The 25,617-nt window shown below is 55.8% G+C and overlaps 1 protein-coding gene across 3 annotated transcripts in view; it reads left to right on the top strand.

The window, feature by feature from the left end:
- LOC144947852 (sodium/hydrogen exchanger 2-like) overlaps positions 1–25,617 on the top strand; it is a 71,539-nt gene that overhangs the window by 33,907 nt on the left and 12,015 nt on the right. For all 3 annotated transcript variants that reach the window (XM_078877207.1, XM_078877206.1, XM_078877205.1), the window contains exons 3-8: positions 4,393–4,535; positions 9,701–10,039; positions 16,661–16,911; positions 22,259–22,476; positions 24,249–24,448; positions 25,401–25,490. In XM_078877207.1, the coding sequence (XP_078733333.1) occupies positions 4,393–4,535; positions 9,701–10,039; positions 16,661–16,911; positions 22,259–22,476; positions 24,249–24,448; positions 25,401–25,490 (1,241 nt within the window). The remainder of the gene's footprint in view (positions 1–4,392; positions 4,536–9,700; positions 10,040–16,660; positions 16,912–22,258; positions 22,477–24,248; positions 24,449–25,400; positions 25,491–25,617) is intronic.

Below are 25,617 nucleotides of genomic sequence, written 5' to 3'. Positions count from 1 at the left end.
CCGAAACGTCGTGAGAATTGTTTTATTATGTTTTATTTTTATTATTTTATTACTTCCCTTCTACGTGACTTTACCGAAAGAACCAAGAAGATGAATCCCTGCAGTCACGAAAGCTTTAAATCGAAATTTCTTTCGCATTGTAAATAGTAAAACCGTGATAATTATATAATCGGAAGTGTGGGGGAAGTATAACATACTAAATACAAGAAACTGTTCTAAAGAATCCAGGTTGTGAATCGAGATTCAACGTCATGGGGTCTCCGTTGTCCGTTTTACTCCGCGAGGCGCAATCTGGTGAATGCGATAGCCCTGCCCGGAGTTGCCAGTAAGTGTGGTACCAGACGTTCACCTCGTGGGCGACGCTGGTCGCACACCGGACTTGACCGCCAGAGATCATCGAAGCCACCACCTCCAATCCCTGGCCCCACATGCTGGCATCGTCACAAGCCCGCGTGCCCGCGTGCCCACGTTCAGAACAAAGAAAGCTAGGCACGCCGCGGGCCACCGTGTGCAGTGCTCTGAAGGCAGAGTCCGACCAGGCTAACGGAGCAACGTGAAAGGGCTCCGCTGGAGAACGTGCACACAGGCGATTATTCTGGGAGCATTAGCGGCCGCGTTGAGAGTAGCCCACCACGCAAGTGCGAGCAAAGCCGGGATCGTCCTGCTCTGCTGGATGACTCGGCAGGCCCGAGGTGTTGCCCGTCTGCATATCTGCATCACCAACTCTGTGGTTGAAGATCGCTCCCTTTCTGTTGCGCCTTTCGAGGTCTGAAGTTCCGGGCCTCGTGACCTTGTCGGCTGGCTGCGTTTTGCGATTTTTCAGCTGTTTTGCGATTACAGTCGTTTTGGGATTTTATACCTTTGATTTTACCATCGTCGTATTTTTTGTTTTAAGCTAAGCTTTTGTGAAGCCGTAGCGAGCGTGGGTCGCGTTGAGCCCGCGGACGCGCGCCGCATGTTTATCGGTTGTTACTCGTTGAGCCGAACGAGAGATTTACGATGTCGGCAAAGCGTAAATCCACTGCGCGGTCCAGCACCCCCCAAGGGCGGCGCAACCCTGACCTGACCTCTGCAAGGGTCAGGTCTTCACCACGCAGGCCACGAGGGGGAGGCTGGAGTGTCACCTGTGCGTGCTCAGCCCGCCCGTGTGTTGGTGACGGCACAGGGGGTTTGCCACCTCGCAGTGACGGGGCTGTGCTGGCGTGGGCTCTGGAGACCGCTGTGGTGCTGAAGGCCCCAGCCGGTATTCAAACGGTAAAGAGTTTAGTTGCTCAATCAGTAAAACGAGTTGTTAGTGTGCTGCACGCACTGTGAACCCGCCAGCCTGGGTTCGATTCCTAGGCCATGGCTGACATGAATGGTGAGTGAGCTGCGAAATGGTCCTGCACCTACCCCTTCACGACTCGCATTGGTGATTAATGGCCAATCCACCCCCCATAACTCTAATGCAGCAGTGGGGGGGGGGCGGGGAGAGGGGTAGTTTCATCAACCAATGGATTCACCCAGGGGCTGTAGTTCATCGTAGTGAGAGGAGTTGAGTGCTGATTCATCCTGGAATCCCCGACTCTCCGTGAGTAACGGGAGGCAGGTGTAGGGGTCACATGGTGTGTGACCCGTAGATGCGTGTGCGTGTGCAGTCTAGGCAGCAGTAGTGTAGCGGTTAGCGCGCTGCGCTAAGAACCTGGCGATCAGAGTTAAATTCCTGCTCACGGCCAACGCCAGTGACATTATCTGAACCGGTCATGGGCCTCCTCTAGGTCGACTTGGCCTGAAATCAGTACCCGGTGCGGTGTGTAAACATCGCCACTGGGGAGACAAAGGCGGCCGGGCGTGGTGTTGGCCACCCACAGCCTCGTGTGCCGTGCCGGTCTTTATAGGTGCTCGCTAGCAGCACTTGCCCCAACAATCCGTTAAGGCTACATGGGGGATCTTTGTCTTTGTGGGCTTGCGTCCAGCTATAAACAATATCGCCAATCGATAGCCTGTATCCTATCCTTTATTTTAGCCTCTCGTCCACTTTTTTATTTATGAACTCTTTCTCCGTCCTCCTCTGCTCCTGTGCCGTCCGTCAATTAAAAGCCTCCATTAGCGCCGTGGCTGTGGGGCCAACCGGTGCGGTGGGCGGCGCGGTGGGGGGAGACGCGCGGAGATTTGCGCGCGGGTTCGAGGCTGGCTATCCCACACGCACGTCGGGTTGACATTTTAATATATCCCTTAGAATGTGTGCAGTGTGCCGTGCGATGTTGCATTTAATAGATAGCTGCGTATCGAGGTTAATGGGGTGCGCGGACCGTTATCTGGTAGAGAATTCAAGGTCTCCTTAATCGGACTGAATAAATCAGCAGAATGAGGCGGCTGCCGCTGCTCTTGATATCGCCAGTGCCCCCTCGCATCCAACCATGGCCACTGTAACATAAAGTACAAGTGCCATCATCGTGTGCGCAGCCAGAGCGACGCATCGCAAGGAACGTCCTCCCCTCTCGATTAATTACTCATCGTTGAGTAGATTTGGTTTTGGCGCTTTCATCCTCACGGCGCAAAGGCGATCGTCGTGAAGGAAGGCGCCGCCGTGATTCACAGATGCAGGCTGCGGTAGTTCCGCGCTAGGGGGGCGATGTTGCTCCTGTGTCATGGCAGCTGAGAGGTTTATTTCTTTTCGAATTTTGAGCGAATTTTAAACTGTGACACCTACAGCACACGATGGCCTCCTGATTACCAATCGCGTCACGGGGATCTTTACGGTTAATCCGCATCGCCGTGGTAACGCCCTGCAGGGCGGCCTGTCGCATTCGAGCCGCGATCCTCTCCCATCGAGTGGCGAACGCGCCACGGGCTGGGTTGTGTCACCGCCCCCGGAGGGGGGCTGCCTACGCCGTTGGTCTCGTTGCGCTGTCGATTGAGGGGGGCAGAGTTGAGGCGGCCGGGTGAAGCGCCGGTTCACGGGAAACTCGTGAGGGGACAAGGCTACTCCACGTGGGAGCTCCGCCAGGCTCCCGCGGGACAACTTGACGGGCAGAGGCAGCGACGGCGGTGGCTCCCATGGAGTTCAAATGCAATTTGTAAGAAAGTGGCGCCCGCGGGGCAGGGGGTGACGTTTCGGGCGCCACTCATCCCCGGCGTTGAGCGTGGTTCATCGCGTGACAACGATTTAAAAAAAAAACGTGGATTGTAGAAGTTCCGGATAATAGGGCAACAGACGAGAGGTGGGCTTCCCTCAAGTTGCCGTTGATTTCACCGTACTGTCCTTCGGTTTAGGATTGGGCTGGGATCGCCGGCGAGGGTGGCGCGTGCTGCGCGCTATTGCGGGGGGAGCCCGGACAGCTGATGACTTATAGCCGCCACTGTTATCACCTTGCCCGTGCGGGGTTGACCCCAGCTACGAATTAGCATTCCCATTGCATGGGGAAACGTTCTGCGTGATTTAAAGATCAATTTGTCATTTTACTCCTTACGCGGCAAGTAGCACTAATAACCATTGCGAGAGATGTTTTAGCGAGCGGAGAGTGACGGAGAGCGAGCGCGATGGGCAGCGGTGCAGCTGGCATGTGGGCACCCCTCTGAAGGCGCTGCGGGTGACCGCACCGTGCTGTATAAGTATCGGCGCACACGCACCACGGTTTGATCGCAACGCCGATGCTGAAGTCCGTCATGAGACGTCTCGAGCGTCCCGCGAGGAGGGCGAGGAGGGCGAGGGGGGGGGCGTTTTCAGTCTAAGTCTGATAGTTGCATTGGCAGCTGTGTGTCAATAATGTCTGTGTCGACATGACAATCTGGCCGGGTGGTGGAGAGTTCTAATTACGAGAGATTGTGTGTGAAACTACCACCAAGTGGCTGAACCCAGGAACAAATATGGATCTTACAGTAGTCCGGTGTGATAGAGTATGGTCATGGAGGCAGCGGTGGATTGTGATTCGCCATTTGAAATTGGTGTTTAAATTGGTGTTCCCAGTTCCATTCCCAGCCACGGTCCTGGGTCTCTGCCCCTTTACCAATCTGCGCTGACCAGACAACTCCCATGACGAACTCAATATGGTTAAGCCTTTTTCCTGCAGTGAATTGACATGGGCTGTATATTGACTCTTATTACAGTATTGTTACTTGTAGTATGAATGTACTTATGTGCTTATCAATAAATGCATGCCAGTGAGACCGTTCCACGTCTAATACGATTACTCAAGGAGATGCATACGAGGATTGCGGGCACCGCTAGGCATCACGATCCACCGCAGCGTTGACACAAAGTTCTCGGGCCCTTGAGCGAGGCACCGCCGGTGCCAGCAAACAAACGCGTCCCGGTCCCCCCTCGGCGCGGGCGCGCGACTTGACGATCACTCGGCCGGCTCGCCGTCCCATGGCCGGCGCTAACCCCCCGACGTGGCGCCGGCGTTGCAGGCTTCCACCTGTCATCACGCCTCTCCTCGCTGGTGCCCGAGAGCTGCCTGCTGATCGTGGTGGGGCTTCTGGCCGGGGGCATCCTCACGCTGACGGGCGCCACCTCGAGCAACGAGCACCAGGGCTCCTCCATGTCCTCCGAGGTACGAGCGCCGCACGCATCCTCTCCCTCTCTCTCTCCCTCTCTCACGCAGCTGCAGCAGCAGCAGCTGCAGCAGCAGTAGCAGCAGGAGGCTGGGCTGCGTGGAGGCCTCTGCAGATGAAGCAGCGTGTCATGGAGCCCGTCCGTCGCGTGCCGTGTCGCAATCGCCCCACCGGCAGCGAAGGTCTCATTAGGCGCGTGTCTCCTCTTCCCCGCCGTGACGCGCCCGGCTATTAAACGGGAGAGACGGCTTCGAACAAACAATCCCCGCCACTCGTTGACGTTAATGATGGGACGCGCAGCGTGCGCTCGGCTCATTCCCGGGGCTGCGGCGTCACAGAGTTTGACGACCGCTGTCAAAACACAAACACTGCGTCTCTAACTGAGCAGGGTGTAACCGAGCGGGGTGTGCATTGAGACTGAGTGGGGTGTGTAGTGTGAGTGGGTGTGTAGTGTAACCGAGCGGGGTGTTGTTGTTTTTCTCGCACTGTCTGATTATAGGTGGCGTTGTGTCACCAATTTGGAAGGGTTTAGCCAGAGATCAATCGATTTAATTTTGTTCCGGATTTTGGGCAACTGAGAAAATGGGAGAGACGTCTTCTCGCGTTGCTTCGCACGAAGGGCAGCAGTTTGAGGCGTTTGGGTCGTTCCGATTTTGGTAATCGGCTAGCATGGAGCAGTAACCTGAACGGAGTTGAGCCAGTTTGGTGCGAATTGCCGGGTCAGGGTTTTTCATCGTCTGCTATGGGTGGGGGCCAACCCCCTAGCACGACATTTGGCTTGTAGGCGTTCAGGCAGTGCATGGTGGCACCGGTGTGCAAGTGGTTCAAATTGATTTGGTGGTGCTGTTTGGTGGAAGAGCGTTTAAAGTAGATTGCACATTGGCAGAGCTGAAGGAGAGAAAGGTGGATTTAATTTTCCTAGCAGGTGCAGAGGCTTTGAGTAGCATTGTGCAAGGATGCATTGTCGAGTGGCATGAAGCCAGATATTTATCGGTAAGAAGCTTGCAGTGTTCTTGAATCGGAAGAACTTTGGTTTCTTGGTGGAGATGGTCAATGGCCGCCTTGAGGTGGCATCCTGTGGCGAGGCGAAGTGCTTGGTTTTGGGCAGTTTGGAGCTTTTGGTAACCTGTAGAGGAGAGGTTTGGGCACCAAATGGCACTGGCATAATTGATGATGGGACGTCCAATGGCTTTGTCGGTTAGGAGTAAAGTCTCTATTTGTTGACCCCAAGATGTGCCGGCTAAAGCTCGTAAGATGTTATTTCGTTTGTTAACTTTTTCATAGACGTTTCTGCCGTGTTGAGCGAAGCTGAACATGGTGTCAAAGGTTACACCTAGAATTTTTGGGGTTTTTGCTATTGGGAGGCGTTGATTGTTTATGAAGACGTTGGGATGTAAGTTTGCTTGATAAGGGTCAGGTGTGAAAAGGGTGACTGTTGATTTGGATGTTGAGAGTTGAAGCGATCTATTGGCTCGGAAAGTGCTGAGCCGTTTTAGATAGGAGTTGATGGAGTTTTCCATTTTGGGTATATTTTGATTAGAAGTGTAAACTGTGATGTCGTCGGCCGAGCGGGGTGTAGTGTAACCGAGCGGTGATCGATCCGTTGGGAGCTGCTGCGGCAGGGAACCCCCCCCCCCCCCCCCCCCGTACATGGTCCGACGGATGCAAGGTTGAGTCGCCAGCATAATAATAAAGATAATGCCAATTATTTAGCCAGGAATATCCACGATCGAGTGCTTGGTTTCGTATGAGGTGGAAAATCGGAGATACCTGGAGGAACGCACAGCATTATGGAGGAGGATCGGGAGGAGCATGATCACCACTGCCATCTCCTGGGCGCACCTCGCCACTGCGGCTCCACGTCCACAGCGGCTGCCACAGTCCTGTCGGTCACATTCGTGCTCGAACCCGCGTCGTCCTCACACGGCTGTGGGTGTGACGAGCGAGGATGTTGCACCCAAATGTGGGGACCGAGAGCAGTACGAGGATGAGCCCCTGTGCCCACACACCCACCCCTCTCGTCCCGCTACCATGCACGGCCGTGTGTGTGCGCGTACGCTGTGCACAGGGCGCAGAATGCCTCCGTGACCTTGTTGTTATTAATTAGGGAAGGTAAGTGAATGTTGCCGCGGTATTTTTAGAAGTACGGCTGGCGTCTCTGCATCGTGGCGCACATTCTCACCCTGTTTTTTGTGGAATGAATGACGCGGGGGCGAGCAGCCGCAGAGCTGGCGGGGCGGGAGCGGTCAATTGCTCACGGGCCGCTTGTCCATTTAGCTAATGAGCCTTCGTGGCAAACGAGCGAGGCGCAAATCAATGACGGGAGGGCCCGGATCATCGTCTAAATAACGGGGTCACAAAGCCAGCGAGCGAGCCTGCCGGTGGAGAACCAGGGGCAGCCCAAACAAAGGGCCGGCAAACTCTCGGCATCTAGCAACGCCACATGCGCGAGGACAGGGAGGAGGGGTTTGAACAGCCAATGAGTGAGTTGTTGCAGTAGGCCTACCGTCCACTCTCATACGTCCGACAGGACCCTCCTGAAAAGAAAGAGCCCTGAAACTCGGTGAAACCTTCCTGGGAACGAACGAGGTATTAGCTATGACGGCACACAGAGCCGAGTCTACCTGGTGGCTATGCTATGAGGCATTGGAATGAACCACCGGTTTCATAACCGGTGACCCATCTGTGCGCTCAAGGTGGGAAAGCCTTTCGGGCTGTGTCGGCCCACCAGAACGGGCACGCGGGACAAGCAAGAATAATAATTACGATTATAATTGAGCACATTTGGTATTTGCGCCATTCTTGTAGTGCAGAGCCGATGACGGAGGAAGGAACTGCTGTGTTTCATGCGGCATGAGTCTGCCAGTATGTGTGCGATGTTGCGATGCAGAGTTCTGGGTGATAGCCATTTTGAGTAATTTGCGGTGTACTTTTTTTAATTCATCAATTTGAACCTCGTTTGGAATGGCGTCGCGGGGTCTGTAACATCCACTGTGAAGCAGACGGTGCATGGTCTTTTCGCGGTCAGTTCGCACCGCAGTGTTAGCCAGAGCGGCCAATGGACTCGAACCATGAACCTACGACTGGGCCTCTCTGTCGCACTATCGCTAATGCACCATCGCCAACGCACCATCGCCAACGCACTCTCGCTATCGCTAACGCACTATCACCAAAGCACTATCGCTAAGGCACCATCGCCAATGCACTATTGCCAACGCCCATTGCCAACGCCCATCGCCAACGCACTCTTGCTATCGTTAACGCACTATCGCTATCGCTAACGCACTATCGCCAACGCACGATCGCCAACGCACCATCGCTATCACTCGCACACTATCGCTATCGCCAATGCACTATCACGAAGGCACTAACGGGACGAGTCACTCAAAACGTGTGGCGCACACCTCTGGGGTTGAGCGGAGATGCTGGACGTCAGTGAAAACTACTGGGCATCTGTGAAAAAGAGTTGTATAGCTCATCGGATTCCTCCAGTATAGCTCAATATTCAGATTCCGATGCTACCCGTGGCCAAAATAAGGAAGTCCCAGATGAGTGGCATGACAGTTGAACGGCAGCGACCTCCCGATATGTCGACCTGGGCGCCTCGGTGGCGAGATGTTAACTACTTCACCTGGTATGCAGGAGACGGTCATGGGTTCGATACCAACCCTCACGCCTGCTGTATATTTGGAGTTTGCATGTCTCTCCCCGTGGTCATGTGAATTCTTCTCAGGGTCCTCTGGTTTTTCCCTCCATTTTAGTATCAACACGCGTTTAGAGTATTTGGCTGCTATGAATGTCCACGTGATGACAAGCCACTTCGTTGAGCTATCATTTGTGGCCAGGTCGCTTGAGGAAAAAAAGAGCTGAATAGTGGCTCAGTGGGCCTTGCGTGGTAAAATAATATCGAACACGCCAGGGACTTATCACCGGTCTGCGGCTGGCGTGGGAGGCGACGGTGCTGAGCTGTAACGGGGTGGTGACGCGCTGCCAAACTTTGCGCACGTGGAGAATGAAATGCGTCGCCCTGCCCGCTGCGCTCGTGCCGCTGCGAGGTGCCATCTGCTCGTCGCGTAACCGTGCGTGGCTCGCGGCGTTCGCTCGCGGACCGCTGCGCACCGAGCAGCTCCTGGTGCCGGCTAATAGAATCCCCAAACCTGACACGCGCTCCCACTGCTTTCTCGGTTGCTTGTTCGGATGCCACGAGAAAGAAGAGAGAAGACCCGAACGATGTTCTTCACTACTTTAGGGTCATAAAAACACGTCTGTAGGCACGCGCGGCTAAATTAAGCGCACGCAGGCGCTCTGCTCGTGACCCAAATGTAATTAAGAAGCACCCAACGCGTGGGTGACTCACTCGACCTTGGCAGGTGTCCCAGCGTTGGGGTTTGTTTGTTGTCTCACGGAAGCCGCGTGTTTGTCTTGCGGGGTGGGGGGAAGGGGTGGACGTCGTGGTGAGAGGAGACCCTTGCCCAGGTTGTCGCTGCAGCAGAAATTTCGTTCGAGTTCTGCTTTTTCAACTTGGAACCTTTGCGGAGGCCGGAGGTCTCCCCTCCTGCGAACAGTATTTCCTGCGTCCCCCCCCCTCTCCCGCACCGTTGCCAAGGGACGCGATTTTGTTTATAGTTTTCGCGATGCGACACTCCGGTTTTCGTGTGGATTCGCGCCATAAGCGGCAGCGAGTTTACGTGCTCCTCCCCGACGTTGTCTGGCCCCAAGGCTGTGAGGCCACGAGTTCAACATCGCGCGCCACCCCATTACTTAATTGGGATCGCACACAGCAGCAGCATCGCCCCCAAATGCACACAAAATTAGTCTTGAGGCTCGGTGAGGCTTTCATGAGCAAGCAAGCGCAATAATATCAACTAATTTAATAATCAGATAAACTGTCTCCACGTTCCTTGGTCTCCACATAACATATTCAACTGTTTCATATGCAACTCATCGGCTGCACAGCCTTCTGGGAGTGCACAATTTGAGCAGCGTCGTTTCAAAACGAGCAAAACTCAGGACCGGTTTCAACATGCAGTGTCTCATCAATAACGATGCTTTTCACGCATCGCTGCAACCCCGCAGAGGCTGGCCGAATCTCCCAGAACCTCAGAATGCCACTGGGTGCCACCCTACCTAACCCTCGTGCGCACTGTCTGTACCCCCCGCCCAGGTGTTCTTCCTGTACCTGCTGCCACCCATCGTGCTGGACGCCGGCTACTTCATGCCGGTGCGTCCCTTCCTGGACAACCTGGGTACGATCCTGTGGTACGCAGTGCTGGGCACGCTGTGGAATGTGTTCGGCGTGGGGCTGACGCTGCACGCGGTGTGCGCGTTGGTGCCCGCGCTGGGCCTCGCGTCGCTGGGCCTGGTGCACCTGCTGCTGTTCGCGTCGCTCATCTCGGCCGTCGACCCGGTGGCCGTGCTGGCCGTGTTCGAGGAGATCCACGTCAACGAGCAGCTCCACATCCTCGTGTTCGGGGAGTCGCTGCTCAACGACGCCGTCACCGTGGTGAGAGACGGGAAGGGGGGGGGGTCAACTGCGCCGTCCGCGAGATAGGGAGAGTGCCTTGCGTGAGTGCGTGTGTGCGTGTGTATGAATGCACGTGTGTGCGTGCGTGTGGGTGAATGCACCTGTGTGAGTGCGTGTGTGTTTGTGCGCGTGTGAGTGCATGTCTGCATGTGAGTGTGTGTGCGTGCATGAATGCCTGCATGTGTGCGTGCGTGCGTGAGTGCGTGTGTGCGTATATGTGTGCGTGCGGGAGCGGTAGAGTAGCAGTTAGCGCTCTATGAGCCTGGAGATCCGGGTTCGATTCCCGCTCACAGCCAACACCAGTGATGATTATCTGAAGCGGTCGTGGGCTTCCCCTAGGTCGACTGAGCCTTACAACAAGTACCTGGTGCGGTGTGTAAACATCAGCAAAGGTGTCCGGGTGTGGTGCTGGCCACCCACCCCCTCGTGTGCTATGCCGGCCTTCATTGGTGCTGCTCGCTAACAGCACTTGCCCCAACAGTGTTAAGGCTATAGGGGGGATCTTCATGCGTGCGTTTGGGAACTGGACTGGTACCACCTGGACCTCTTTGGGACACAGGAGGTGCGGCGGGCTGGTTCTGGCTCCGGTCACCCTGAGGAGTCAACAGTGGGGGCAGGAAACTGCCAAACAACAGGGAGTGGCTCTCTGTCTTCAAAAAGACGATGGGACAGGTGGCAGCCCAACCAGGAATTGAACTCGTGTCACCAGCGTGTAGCACCCTGGCACGCCAACGTGGTGCCCTGGGCTCTTCCACTTCATTGGTCCCCAGGGATCGTGGCCTTGGCAGCGTGTCGGCCGCATTGATCTCCGTCCGTGGGCTCGTACCACTGATTGATTCCATCCCGAGATGGGCCGAGTGCCGTGTGGGGTGCCCGCGTGTCTAGACGAGGGTGGGGGGGGGGGGTAAGTCCCATGAATGAATCTGATTTTAGAGTGGTGTTGTATTTTCACGATACCCTACCCCACTTGATACCACACTGTTGTGTTGGAGTTTCTCATCATTTATAGATTTGATTATCACGTCAGATACACGGCATTATTATAAACATTGAGCACTTCAATTCTCCAGCAAGTGGATCGCCAACAGTGGACGTGCCGCCGTGAGCCCCTCTCCCGTCGTTCAGGGAGAAGAAGAGGAGGAACTGGGCGGTCGTGTGCTTTGTGCCGGCTTTTGGAGCCAAGACGTTCAAGTCCAACCAGGCGCTCACATGGATAATGGTAGAGAGAGGTCGGGTGAGCATCTGAGCGCGAGCGACCCGGAGTGCAGGCCACCCTCCCAGTGAGCGAGTGACACGGAGTGCAGGCGACCAATTGCAGCAGCAACATGCTGGCCCTGGCTCTCGTTATATACAAAGTCGAAGATCCCCCCTATAGCCTTTAACACTGTTGGGGCAAGTGCTGTTCCTGAGCAGCACCTACGAAGGCCAACACAGCACAAAAAGGGGGTGGGTGTCCAGCACCACTCTCGACTGCCTTTATCTCTCTCGTGGCAAAGTTTAACACCACACCAGGTACTCATTTGAGGCTGAGTCGACCTAGAGGAGGCCAAGGACCGGTTCAGATTATCATCACTGGTGTTGGCTACGAGTAGAAATCGATCTCGGATCGCCCGGTTTGCAGCGCAGAGCACTAACTTCGACATCACCGCTCCCCACACAACAACAACCGCCATTCGCCACTAAGTGGCGGTGACGTCACCGCAATGCTTGTGCCAGGCTATGTGCACCTTGAGGCCACGTGAAGTATCGAACGCCCGCTGGCAGGAGGTCACGGGGCAGACCCAGGTGCCACGAGTCGACTGACTGAGATGACTGGCTGATACACCACCTGTGCCCCCTACTATGCCAACTTGCTGTGCTTTAGCCACCCGGCGCTCCGCTCGTTGTTGTGAGCATCGCTCCTCCACCCTCCGTTGTTATTGGAGGGCGACTGCCTCCAACTGCCCAGTAGCAGCGTCCTTCACGAGCCTCCTCCACAGAGGCCGATCTTGACACCGCTGGTACCAGTCATCTACAAGTCCACTCAGCTCCACATCCTCCTGTACCACATCACTCCATCTCTTCTCCAGCCCGTGCCGTGCCCGTTTAGCCCCCTCGATCCGGCCGAACAAAAGCTGTTCAGGCATGCGGTGGCTGGGCATGCGGGCTACATGGCCCAGCCAACACAGCCTTGCCTGCCGGAGGAGCTCACCGATGGGACTTTGTCCAGATCTTTCAAGGATTTGTGAGCGCCTCACACAATCCAGCCTGGTTAAACCCAGGATGGATCGTAGGCAGGCCAGCCTAAATGTTTATAACCGGCGAAGATGTTTCATTAGGGGGGTCCACGTTTCGCAAGAATAGAGAAGGGAGGGAATGACCGTGGCCGAAAAGACCTGAAGCTTCGTGCGGAGCGAGAGACCAGGTAGCTTCCACACAGCGTTATGCAACCGATGAAAAGATAATGCCGCTCGACTGATTCGGAGTGAGACGTCTGCTGTTAAACTGGAGCCTGTCATGAGCACACTGCCGAGGTATGGGAAACTCTCCACTCTCTCCACAACTGCCCTATCACCAATTGGGAGTTTTGGGGGTGGAGTGTCCAATGGTACAAAATACCCAGGCAGGTGCTTAGTTTTGGTGGGGCTGATGGTAAGGCCCCACCTCTTCGTCGCAAGCTCCAGGTTCAGCAGCAGCGCCTCCAACTCCTCCTCTGAGTGAGCAGCAATTAACAGATCATCGGCATACATAACATGGTTGAGCAATAGGGAGCCATCCCTTGACCACACCCGGGCATCGATCAGCCTCCCATTGTATCTGTAGCAGATTGAAATTCCTCCGGTACAGTTGTTGAAGGCTTCACGAACTACGGCGAGTTGGGGATAGAACCCGCGGAGAAACCAGGGCAGCAGCAAACCCCCCAGTAGTCTTTGCGCGATGGAGGCGTGTGCAGTGCACACTCTGGCCCAGGCCGCTTAAACCGCACGTGTGTCCCCGTGTTCCCATCGGGCAAATGCTCGCCGCTACTGCCGCCTCTCTCTGCTTCTCGCTTCGTTGGACTGCAACTCCTCCGTTGCCGGCGGTTGTGCCGCACGGGTGGGTCTGAGCGATTTAATTAACGTCCATTACCGCATTCGATTGAGCGTGCTGTTTGGGCGAGAGCCCGTTGCGATTTTACAACCTTAAATTTCAAGCGTGTTTGCGCGTGCACGTTTATTAAATTGAAGGATACCCCTTTCGGGTGAAGCGGGGAACGTTTTAAAAATAATTTCCATAACGCGGCACAGCAGCGCGGACGTGTATAACAGAGTGGGGCAGTTTGGGTAGAGAGCTAAAGTCGTTATCGTCCTCGCCCTCAAAGGGGATTGCGATGCGTAGAGGGTGCTGGGGGATGGGACGGGGAGCTGCCGCGGCTCTTGAGGATTAAAGAGGAGAGAGGAATCGTCGACTCCGCAGCGGCGTCGCGTTTTGGCAGTAAACGTGCGGGTTCGGCGTCGTTCAAAGAGCCGATGACTCTCATCCCTTCTCTCAGAGTGGATGCGTTTTATCTCGGGTCTCCAGCTGCCCTGCAGTCACGAGCTTCGCTCGTGTTCGTGATTTGTGTTGGAGCTCCCTCGTCGCCGTTGAGGTTTCTGCCCCGCTGAAGGGATGTTGGCAGGCGCAGCGGCCGCTTCGGTCCGGTCGCGCCCCATTACTGTCCCTGTTCTGGTGGTGGCCGTGAGGAGGCCACCGGGGGGCCGGTTGGTAACCATCCCGGTAGGTAACATCCCGGGGTCGCCGGGGGGATTCGGATCACGTGCAAACGCAAACTCGACAAGCTTGTAGCAACTGACACGCCGCCCCCGGGTAAACGAGCGGAGGGGTTAAATGAGCTTCGGGTTGGAGCGCGGTATACGTTGACACACACAACACAACCCGGGGGCAGGGAATGTGAAAAGCGTGCACGTGGCGCCACAGCAACTGGGAGAGGTGTGAGCATGCCCCCCCCCTCCCACCCTGGGTTATCGGTCGTGCAAGTGGAGACTTCTGTCCCGGTCCTCTCGAGTTCTCACAAACAAAATCAACGGGGAACAATCGCATGTTGGCGTGCAAACTGAGACTTTCGTCCCCGCGGAAAATGTTTAGTCCACACAAACCAAAACACGAGGACCTGTCCACAATATTCCGTGAGTCCCCCGCCCCCCGCGGGCAGGGTTTTCCGCTGGGGCCCGCCGGCGCGTTCCCAAATTCTGTCGCAGAGCACTTTTGTGCAGCGCCTTGAATCATCGCCGGGCAAGACAGGCGGCTGGAATGCCGTTGTGACGAATACCAAATGTGGCGACATCACGTGGTGTTGTGACGCCACATGGTGTTGTGACGCGGGGTGGTGTTGTGATGCCGCAGTGCGGCCCAGTGGGGGGTTGTGGCTAATGTAACCATATTTATTTATTTTAAACGGATAATATATCCTGGATAGAATATTTGCAACAGGTTTTCGATTAATTATATCTTTGGAATTGATTGCATTGATGTGAATGTGGGTTACAGGCTTCATACTCAATGCATCATCACAATCATTGTCATCATTATGAAATCATCATCATCATCATCTCAAATCTGAGGCTGGTGAAATGAGCCCTACGCAGTAATAACTGATTGTTGAGCATTTAATGCCTCATGCACAGACTTGTCCCCTGCCATAGGATGGAGTTTTATTGTATCTTGACTTTTACTTGCAGCAGGTTCTCTTGACTGAGTGCACAGTCTGCTGGTTTTTAATCGAAGATGGTGCACGACCATCAAACCTTGGCCACTGTGTGTGCACCCATAGAGAGAGGCTGCCGCCATGCCAGAGAGGTCACCCGTGGGCTGCACGTGGACCCGGGTTAGGGTTATATGTAGGCCTGTGAGGGTTATCTCCGCTGGCATTCGCAGTCACAAGGCACCACCACGTCCGTCTGTCTGGCTCGCCGCGGTATTTAAAGTGCACCGCCTAAGCATCGTTCAGGGCGCACGGTCATAGACGCGGCTTTTAACGTTTATATATATTTATATTTTATGGTTGAAGCCGCGGCGGTGACGAGAGACTCGTCGCATGGCCAGGCTGAGGCCATCGCCGCTGCACAAGAGGGGGCGCGGATTTCATTGTGACCTGCTACGAACGCAGCGTCCTCGGTGATGCCGCCCCAGCGCTCTTTGATGCTTGGTGCACCTGGCCAGCTCTCGCTTTCGTTGTTTTAAATCTCTCCATTCGTTGCCTGCTCTTGAGAATAATGACGACGGTGTGAGGGGGCCCGTGGTCTCCACACCACGCGAGCACTCGCGCCCCTCGGCCACTCAGAGTCCACCTTGCGGCTGTAGATGCCGACGCCGTCCTGGCCAGGCAGCTGGGCCCAAGCGGCCACCGCTCGGGCCGCGCCAAACGCCCCAAGTTAGCACGAGAACCAGAAATCGTACATCTCGCGTTAGTGTAGTCGGTGGTGAGCGGCACGGTGCACATTTCACGAGGCACAGCTGCAGGACTCCAGGTTGCATAACCCGTGACCTGGAGTTAACCAGGGAATTATCTTCTGCAGCTGCGCGACCTCTGCGGTTTTATGCGATGGCAGTAATGTCCATGGAGTATGGGTGGTGAATCCACCATCCCTCTCGCGGTCCTCTGACGCCACAATCCGTCTTTCTCTCCCTCCCTCCCTCCCGGCAACCGAGCCGACCTCGCATCTCTATCGCCACGGTGGTCGTGGCATTCTCCCCTTCGCCTGCCATTCCATCGCCAAAGTCTTGCCCATCAGTGACCAGCAGTTAGATGACAGCGTTAGGTGAGCAGCGTGGTGGCGAGTTTCGTCTTTAATTTGTGCACCGCTGCCAGCGCGCGGTCCCTTTGCCAATATCTAGGGGGAAGACGACGACAGTTTATCTGCGTGACGGTGCTGCTTCTCAACACCCTCACTCGCCCTGAGGACCTTGAGAAAGCAGCAGTAACAGCAGTCACAGCAGTAACAGCAGCAGTAGCAGTAAGAGCAAAAGCAGCAGCAGTAGTTACAGCAGCAACCTCCGCAGCTCCAGTCGCTCTTGCAGCTGATTGGCTGGAGTCGTGGAAGTGATGACGTAATGCCGAGCAATCGAAGCCATGCCCACGTCCTCGGTGTCTCACGAGGACACCCGAATTTCCTTCGTAACCATCACGAGATAATCTAATGATGGTTACCGCTGCTGCGTTGGCAGTGGTGCGCAAGAATACATGATTCAACACGTCAAGAGCACTGTAGACTCAAACGAAAAATATATAATCGGCAACGTTTCAGGCAATGGCCCTTCTTCATGGCCAGAGAGACAAATTGAATGCTGAGAATTACGTTTTGGAAAAGTTTCCAGTTTTTGGAAAAGTGAATGTTTCTACATTTTCTCTTCCAACGTTACGCATCACGCTGTGCTCGCCGGCCGCCGGATTTTACGAGAGCATCGTCTGTGCCTGCGGCACCGCGTGGCACCACGTGGCACCGCGTCGCTCCGAGTGGCACCGCATTGCTCCGCGTGGCACCGTGTGGCACCGTGTGGCACAGCACCATGTGGCACCACGTGGCACCGCGTCGCTCCGCACGGCTCAGTGACGCCGCGTCTTGCCGCGTTTCCTCACGCCAGGTGCTATACAACCTGTTCCGAGCCTTCTCCACGATGAAGGTCGTCACCTCCGTGGACGTGCTGCTCGGCGCCACCAAGTTTCTGGTGGTGGGTCTGGGCGGGGTGCTCATCGGCGTGCTGCTGGGCATGGCGGCCGCCTTGACCACGCGCTTCAGTGACCACACTCGCGTCATCGAGCCCCTCTTCGTCTTCCTCTACAGCTACCTCGCCTACCTCATCGCCGAGATGTTCCAGCTGTCCGGCATCATGGCGTGAGTGCCCCCACACACGCACACACGTGGCTATGTGGTGTGTTTGTCTCTGTTGTGTGTGGGTAAACGGTCTGTGCGTGTGTGTGTTTAAAGGGAGTGGTAATGTAGTGGTTAGTGTGTTGCACTATGAACCCGACGATCCGAGTTTGATTCCCGTTTGCGGCCAATACCAGTGGCGATTATCTGGACCCTAGGTCGACCCAGCCTCAAATGCGTACCTGGTGCAGTGTATAAACATCGCCACTGGGGAGACAAAGGAGGCCGGTCATGGTGCTGGCCGCCCACCCCCTGTGTATGTTAAGGCTATACGAGGGGGTGGGGGGATATTTGTCTTTGTGTAACTGACCTCGCCACCTTCACGCCGGGTGGGGTGCAAGCTGCGCTCACTCTTTCTGCGTCGCCGCTCGCTGTCGAGGCCCAAGTCGGGGGGTGGGGAGGGCGGCAGGCTCCGGTGCTGCTTCACAAACAGCCGCTAGCTGGGCCGCAGCTCCGGCCCGCGAGCAGGGGGGGCCTATCTGTCCCGGCGCTGGGCAGCAGCACCAGCGCCAGCGCGGTTGGGATGATGACCGAGGGTTTATTTGCTGCTGTTTTTCCATAAACGCCGGCGCCCGTGGCGTTTTAAGAATTGCCGAGCGAGCGTGAAGAGGTGGTCGTGTGTTTACGCTTGCGGTTGGGTTTTTTATTGTCATTTTCAATTCCAGCCCCATTCGTGTAACGCTCGTTATCTCATTGAGGGAACGTTCGATATCTTATCTACAAGCAACCCTTCATAGGGTATAGGCTGCTACTGCTGTTGATGATGAAAGTGTGCAGATCGCACGGAAACCGCTGTGCGTAGAGAGGGGCTGCGGGGACACAGGGGACAGGAGTCGAGTGTGGGGGCAAGCGGGGACGTAGCCGCAGGTGTCTCAGAGGTCAGAGCATGGAGCCGGAACCACCAGGATCCTCGGTTCAAGTCCAGGTTCGGACCACTCGCGGTTTAGACCGGATTCACCAGCGCTGCGGCAGCCAGTTGATGATCTCTGCCGAATCAGTAAGTACTCCATGGAAAAAAGCGTCTCATAAAAATTTCGTTCAGCCCTTAATTTGGGAAAAATTATAGCTCTGGGATTTAAAAACACGAACATTTTGGATTGGCTGTCACACCACAAACGAACTAAACTAAACTTTTTATTTTAACAGGTAATGCCCACAGCTCTTTTTCAAAAGCGACCTGTCCACAAATGGTAGCTCAACGAGGTTGCTTATTGTGTGGAAATGTATAGTGGCTGAATACTCTAAATGCGTGATGTTGATTCTAAATGTGGAGGGAAAAACCAGAGGACCGGGAGAAAGATCCACGCGACCACAGTGAGAGAAAACACGCAAACTCTAAATATACAACAGGAGTCAGGGTTGGGATCAAACCCACGACCTCCTGTATACCAGGCAAGGTAGTTAACATCTCGCCACCGTGGTACCAATCCCAGCCAGGGGTCGACTGAACCCATCACATCCCAGCAGGGCCAATCTCCTCGCAGTGTAGGAAACGCGCTGCCTGGTTTTGTTCAGGCTAATGAGGCTCCTTAGAGGTATTTATTAAAAGCAGTCCAGTGTGGAAAAATCACTACTACAGCCTCCTCCATCGCTTCTCCCCCTCCCCCTCCCTCCTCCTCCTCCCACTTTTATCCTCCACCGGTCTGATGAGGTGCCAACCCTAAAGGCCACACGGGATGCCACTGCGCAGTGAAATTCCCGAATCGATTCTTCAGCTCCACTAGGCGTGATGTTGAGAGCATCGATTTTTGGAATATAAAAATATGGGGAGGTAAGGCCCAAAGGAATTGGAAACGGAACGATGCCCCACAATCCATACAAGTACGTCACACGCCTACTTGCTGTCCTGCCTCATGCACCACCTGGTGCGAGATGGAAACGAAACATACAAAGGGAGCAACAGCGAGAAAGAGACCATCGTGAATTTGTCGTGATTGTTTATTTACTTACATGTGACTTGCTTACTTTTCCTATACTTTGCACTCCGATCGTTTTGTTTGTATTAGTTGTAACTTTCTGACCCGTCCCCTACTGAACATCCGTAAACAAATAAGAGCTTCATAGCTCGTCGGATTTCTCCAGGATAAACAAAGATTCTGATCCTGAATTGAATCTCGACGGATCGTGGTAATCCGTGGCATCGCCGGGGGCTTTGGATCGTAGCAGGTGAGGCCCTGGGTGGCTGTTTCTTCAGCCCTCGGTCTAACAGACCTCGGATCGTCTGCCTCCCCTGTCACGACAGGGTGCGGGATGCAGCAGCAGTCGTCCGCCGATTTTGCCGTTTGTGTTCCCACGCTGCCCCCCCCCCCCCCACACGCCGCGAGCAAACTGGGCACGGTGGCCGCAATGCGGACAGCCTGATAGCTTGCCACGCCGGTGCGAATGCGAGCTTCTGAAGAGCATCCTGACCGTGTTCATCGTCATTATCGGCCATGATCAGTCCGCTGCCGGATGAAGGCATCCCGTCCAGGTTTAGAAGAGCATGGAAATAAAATCCGCAGAAAGCACGCGCCTACGCGGGAGCTAAATCCTCACGGCTCCGCGCAGATTGAGTCACCGTTGCTTTGCTGTTCCTGTCATCCCGTGGCCAGCTCACAATACCAGCCCAGAGCACCTGGAGTTCTCTGGCAGCCTCCCACCCAGGGACTAACCGGACACAGCCCTGCTTAGCTCCTGAGGGCGGAATTGGGAGCGGGCGCATTCGTGGCGATCTGTTCGTCGCCCGAGCGCATGTTGAAATTTTCACTTCACTTAATGTCTCCGGCGTTGTGTCCGAACAACAATCGAGCATCCCCAGCCATAGTGGGTTTCAAACGTCGATTAATTGGACCTCTTGTGTCACTCGCTCCGACACTTTAGGGCGCTGGAGAATGTGAGAGGCTGCACTCGTGTAATGCTGTGCATCATCCCGCACCTCTGATTAACGCGGTTGGCTACGTACGGTGCGAAAGACATTCAACATACATGCATAATCAGAATATGTATTCATGCTGGAGGAATCCTATGAGTTATCAAGCTCTTTTTCACAGATGTTCAGTCGAGGCACGGGGTAAGAACGTTATAACAACAAACAGTACAAAAACATGATAGGTGTGCAAAGTACAAGAAAGGTAAACAAATCACCCAAACAAATACAAATAAAACTGAACATCCCCATCCTTTTAGACAAAGCCCACCTGATGTATTAACTTATTCTTTTTGGAAGCAACTTGGCCACAAAGGATAGTTCAATGAAGTGGCTTATCATTTGGACATTTATAGCACCAAAATAATCGAAATAATCTCAATGAAAAACTGGAAAACCCGGAGAAAAAATCCACGCGACCACGGGGAGAATATGCAAAATCCAAATATACAGGCACCAGGGTCGGGATCGAACCCCCAACCTCTGCATACCAGGCAAGGTAGTTAACATCTCGCCACCGTGACGCCCCTTAGTTTGATTATTATCATTCTCCGTGTTTACCTGCAGTCTCAAGCCTCTCCTACTGGACGGCCCTGTCAAGTCTTTTGCTGTCGGGGGGTCAATGTTACCGCTGGATGTTTAAATGTTTTTCTTGCATTGGGATGTTTGGCCAACACCAGTTCCATGACGTCTCCTTTAGCTATGGGAACAAACCCGGAAGCCAACACTGTACGGGGGGAGAGAGATCGGACAAACTCTACGCAAAAAGGCACCCGAGTGGGGAAATCGAACCCACGCCCTCTTTGCCGTGAGGCACAAGCGTCGTCTTCCGCTCCGCCCGGCGGCTTCAGCCGGCCACGGTTTTGCCGGCGAGCCGCGTCGGTCTGCGGGCGAGCGTTGTGTGGCGGCACGTGTTTCCATAGCGATGCCTGCGTCTTCCCCGTGACCTCCGCTTGGTGAGCCTCCAAACGGTTCCACGAGGTGACGGTCGGCGGCGCCGCCATTGAGAAGTGCCAGCGTAAGCGAGCGGTCGTCATGCCTGCCTTCCCGCTATCTGTCTCTCGGTATAACGATTCAAAGAAAAAAGTGAAGCTTGTTTGCTTGGGTTGAACCATTGTTGCTGTAAAAACTAAATTCACTGTCAGAGGGTCGTGCGACTGGTGGGATGCAAAAACGCTTCTTTATTTATTTATTGCTTGTAGAGATGAATGTGGATGGGAAGGGGAAGGCGTCTTGTCCGCTTATTGATTTTGTGACTCAACCCATTCCATGTGCCTTTGAAGTGCATCGAGCCTGATGACACAGGGACTGTTACGATGCCATCGCCAATGTAAGTGACCCGTGGCAGTAGCTCTTTGCTGCTGCTGCTGATGCTGTTGTTTGGCTGCGTGTGCACGTTTGGATGCACATTAAAGTCAGTGGCTCATTTATCCTCTCTGGAAGCCCGTAATACAGATGTCCCTGGGTTAATGTGTCCCTCCCGAGTTGCCTGTGAAGCTACACACGCAAGCCTCTCTTCAAAGGTGTTCTTCTCAATTCATTGATCCTCCTGCGCACGAATTATTTTCACAATCGATGAAGCATCCGCATGGCACTGTAAAAGGCGCAACCGCATATTACTTGACGACGCTCGCGCTGCACTGCTAATGGGGCTGGGTTAACGAAGACGCTCGCTCTCTCGCTTGTAAACTCCCCGATCGGACTTCGTGGAGGATGGCTCTGGGGCGTTCCCCGGGTGGCCGAGCGCCGGTGTGCCGCCACTCCGGCAGAGGGGTCATCGCGCAGAGCACGACCGCCACCGCGGAGACGGAGCGACGGGGGTCGGTCCCCGCGCAGGAGCCGGCGTCGCGCGATCCGTGGCATCGCAGGATCTGTTAAAAATGGCGGTTACGTGGGGAGATCGTCCTGGCTGACGGTGACCTCGCTGTGCCTATTTCGCTCTGTTGCCGAGACCCCTGCGGCTTCTGGCTCGGCTGCGCATGCAGAATCGCCTCTCTGAGAGCGATTTAGCCGCGCGCGTGGCACTGGCGCCATCCTTCTCATCGCGCAAGGCTATCACCACACAGGACAGCGATGTCACGTCTCGTACGCGCAGGCTGCAATAGTTTCACAGCAGGGGGCGATGTTGCTCCTTTGAAGCTGTTTGTAGCTCTGTATAGCTGTGTGTAATCCCGGTTGAGTAATTTGAAACATTTGGAGGGTGACGCGACTCAACAAGGAGGCCGGTGTGTGCCAGTGGGCATCACGATGCTCCGTGCGACGCTCCATGTGACGCGGCATGCTACGCGACGCTCCGTGCGACGCTCCATGTGACACGTCGCCCTGCTTCGTGCAATGCCCCCTTTGACCCGACACTCCACGCATGCCCCCCCTCCCCTCTACCCCCTCTCTCTCCCCGCCACGCAGGATGGTGGCGTGCGCCATGAGCATGAAGCAGTACGTGGAGGCGAATGTATCGCAGAAGTCGCACACCACCATCAAGTACTTCATGAAGATGCTGAGCAGCGTGAGCGAGACGCTCATCTTCATATTCCTGGGCGTGGCCACGGTGAACGGGAGCCTCGAGTTCAACTGGGCCTTCCTCTCCCTCACGCTGGTGGCCTGCCTCGTGTGGAGGGCCCTCGGTAAGGCTGCTGGAGTCAACGGTCGCGCCGCACCCCTCCTCCGGCCCTCGTGCTATGCCCGTTTTTTTCTTTCTTTCCCCTTCTTTCCCCCTGCCATCGATTTCCCGAGCCGTGCCAGAACCAAACCCGCGACGATTCTCTGTCCTCACGGTGACAACCAGATCGTTGTTTCACCATCACGCTCTCCGTCTGGTCGAAACCGGCGACGCAACTCCCCTCACCCCACCACTGCATTCGGCGCTACGCAGCCGCGTTCGTGGCACTCGTCGATGGCGGGCATTAGAACCGATTGCCAGCGTTGGGGCTCTGTCTGTGAATGTGCGTCTCCACGATTTGATTGATTAGTTGGAGATTCCGGCCGCGTTAAAGCTCCTGTTACCCCAGTACTGTTCAATCTGTAAGGGTCGATTGTGACACCGTCGTGCATCATCTACCTCGCGTGTCGACTCGTTCGTCACACGTCGCATGTCGGTGGCACGGCTTCACTTCTGCAGTCGAAAAGCAATGCGCGGTGCTCCCAGAGCCGTGCCAGGCTGACCTGACGCACCGCCCAGCACGGTTTGGCTGTATGGTGGGAAAGAAAGCAAGCGATTTAAACTCCCACACGGCTTCCGGCACCGCCGGTCCATGTTTCACCGCACGCGGTGGAACCTTGTGGCCATTCCTTTTTAGCGAGCACAAACCCTCCGCAAAAAAACTGTCAATGTCACCTCGGTCGGCATCGTGCTCCCTGGCTCCCCCCGTCACTGCCGCTGAGGAGCGTGTACCGTTGATCCGAAGCGGCATTGCTTGAACCGCACGGCCAACGTTTACGATTCAACAACTCAAACGTGGCTCGAGTTAAAATCAATGTCGTCTCACTATCTGGACAAATTCGTTATCTGCACCGAGCACAGGAGACTTGAATCCACCTCTGCCAACCTGACTGGAACAGCAGAACTCGCGAATTAGTTCTGCAATGCACGTTCCTGCAATTGCCGTCAGAGCCGTTGGGCTCGAGATGCTCGCGCGCTCGCAAGCACGCGGTGATCCACCGTGGGTTGGGCCGCGTAACGTTCTGACTCAGTTGGTGTCGTCAGGAACCTCCACTACCCGATGCGGCCAATCAAAATAAATTGTCATGTGATGCTTAAGTGCTCAACGAAGAGCCGATTGTGATTGTGCGCATGGCAATTTAACTTGGGGGGGTGGCAGGAGGGTGGTGTTTGTTATTTACAGATTTGGTTTATTGGTTGGCACACTGTACCGTTACTCGAGCAAAGCGCGATCTGTGAACCAGTCTTAGGTGTCGTCCCAAACCCCCCCGAAACCCCCCGTTTTGCGACACACACACACATATATATTCGGTGTAAATATTTTTCTTTAAACGGTATCCCTGGATTTATAATTATGGAGGAGATTTCAAATAAACCCAGTGAGAGGCCAGAGTGCCGAGGTCACGGCGTGATTCTGCCCGTAATGAGAACCGCGCCGTGAAACACCACGGATGCGAAGATAACGTGACGATAACGCAGGGTGAACGTGGGGTAAACGTGGGGTGAACGTGGCGCGGGGCCACATTACAAACGCTCGAGCGGGCGACATCGGAACGAGTCCAAGGGAGGACCACACGGGGGGGGGCAGGGGGGTGGAGTGGCTGTAGACGTCATCGTACGGAGCTAGGGGGGGCGGAGGCGGGGGGGGGGGCATTTGTCCCGCTCGTGTGGCCCCTTGTCGCGGGTTCGACGTCACGGGGGCGTTGACGATGGGCGACGTGGCCGCCGTGTGCCCAGGCGTGGTGGTGCTCACCTTCATCATCAACCGCTACCGCCTGGTGTCGTTGACGGCCAAGGACCAGTTCATCATCGCGTACGGCGGCCTGCGCGGCGCCATCTGCTTCTCGCTCGTCTACCTCCTGCCCGCCGACTTCCCCAAGAAGCAGCTCCTCATCACAGCCACCATCATCGTCATCCTCTTCACCGTCTTCGTGCAGGTGTGCACGCCCTGCAGTGCCGTCCCCATCGCGCGCACTGGGGCCTCCTTCATGCTGGGCGGCAGGGTGGAGCGGGGGAGGAAGGGTGGAGCGGGGGAGGCAGGGTGGAGCGGGGGAGGCAGGGTGGAGCAGGGGAGGAAGGGTGGGGGGGGGAGGTAAGGGTGGAGCGGGGGAGGCAAGGTGGAGCGGGGGAGGGAAGGGTGGAGCGGGGAAGGGTGGAGCAGGAGATGGAAGGGTGGAGTGGGGGAGGCAGGGTGGAGCGGGGGAGGCAGGGTGGAGCGGGGGAGGTAAAGGTGGAGTGGGGGAGGCAGGGTGGAGCGGGGGAGGCAGGGTGGAGCGGGGGAGGCAGGGTGGAGCGGGGGAGGCAGGGTGGAGCGGGGGAGGAAGGGTGGGGGGGGGGGAGGTAAGGGTGGAGCAGGGGAGGCAAGGTGGAGCGGGGGAGGGAAGGGTGGAGCGGGGAAGGGTGGAGCAGGAGATGGAAGGGTGGAGTGGGGGAGGCAGGGTGGAGCGGGGGAGGTAAGGGTGGAGCGGGGGAGGTAAAGGTGGAACGGGGGAGGTAAAGGTGGAGCGGGGGAGGTAAAGGTGGAGCGGGGGAGGTAAGGGTGGAGCGGGGGAGGCAAGGTGGAGCGGGGGAGGCTGGGTGGAACGGGGGAGGAAGGGTGGAGCGGGGGAGGAAGGGTGGAGCGGGGGAGGCGAAGGGTGGAGCAGGAGAGGTAGGATGACAGGAGAATGGTAACACTCGTGATTCACGACAAGAAGTGCCTGGTCTCGATTCCAGACTTAGGTGCCTTTCAGGGGTGTATGATCTCCCCCTGTTCTGCATCGGTTTCCTCCTGTAGGTAAACGAAACGTAGCGCGTAACCGGTATTGGCGAGTCCGTGGGTCGGCGTGTCCGTGTAAAGCCGTCCGAGTCTCGCGACCGCGCGTTGCGTTGCCTCTGCCGCGACCGCAGGGGATGACGATCCGGCCGCTCGTCGACCTCCTGGAGGTGAAGAGGAAGAGCCGGAGTCCCCCAACCGTGAGCGAGGCCATAACCGTACAGGTGAGCCCTGCTCGCCACCACTGCCCACCGCCGCTCTCCACCACTCGCCACACACGCACGCATGGAACTCGACAACAACATCCGCCATTCACCACTAGGTGGCGGTAACGTCACCGCGGCGCTTGTG

The sequence above is a fragment of the Lampetra fluviatilis genome, chromosome 47 (assembly GCF_964198595.1).
Source record: "Lampetra fluviatilis chromosome 47, kcLamFluv1.1, whole genome shotgun sequence".
Lineage (NCBI taxonomy): Eukaryota > Metazoa > Chordata > Hyperoartia > Petromyzontiformes > Petromyzontidae > Lampetra > Lampetra fluviatilis.
This window is presented reverse-complemented; position numbering and strand designations above follow the sequence as displayed.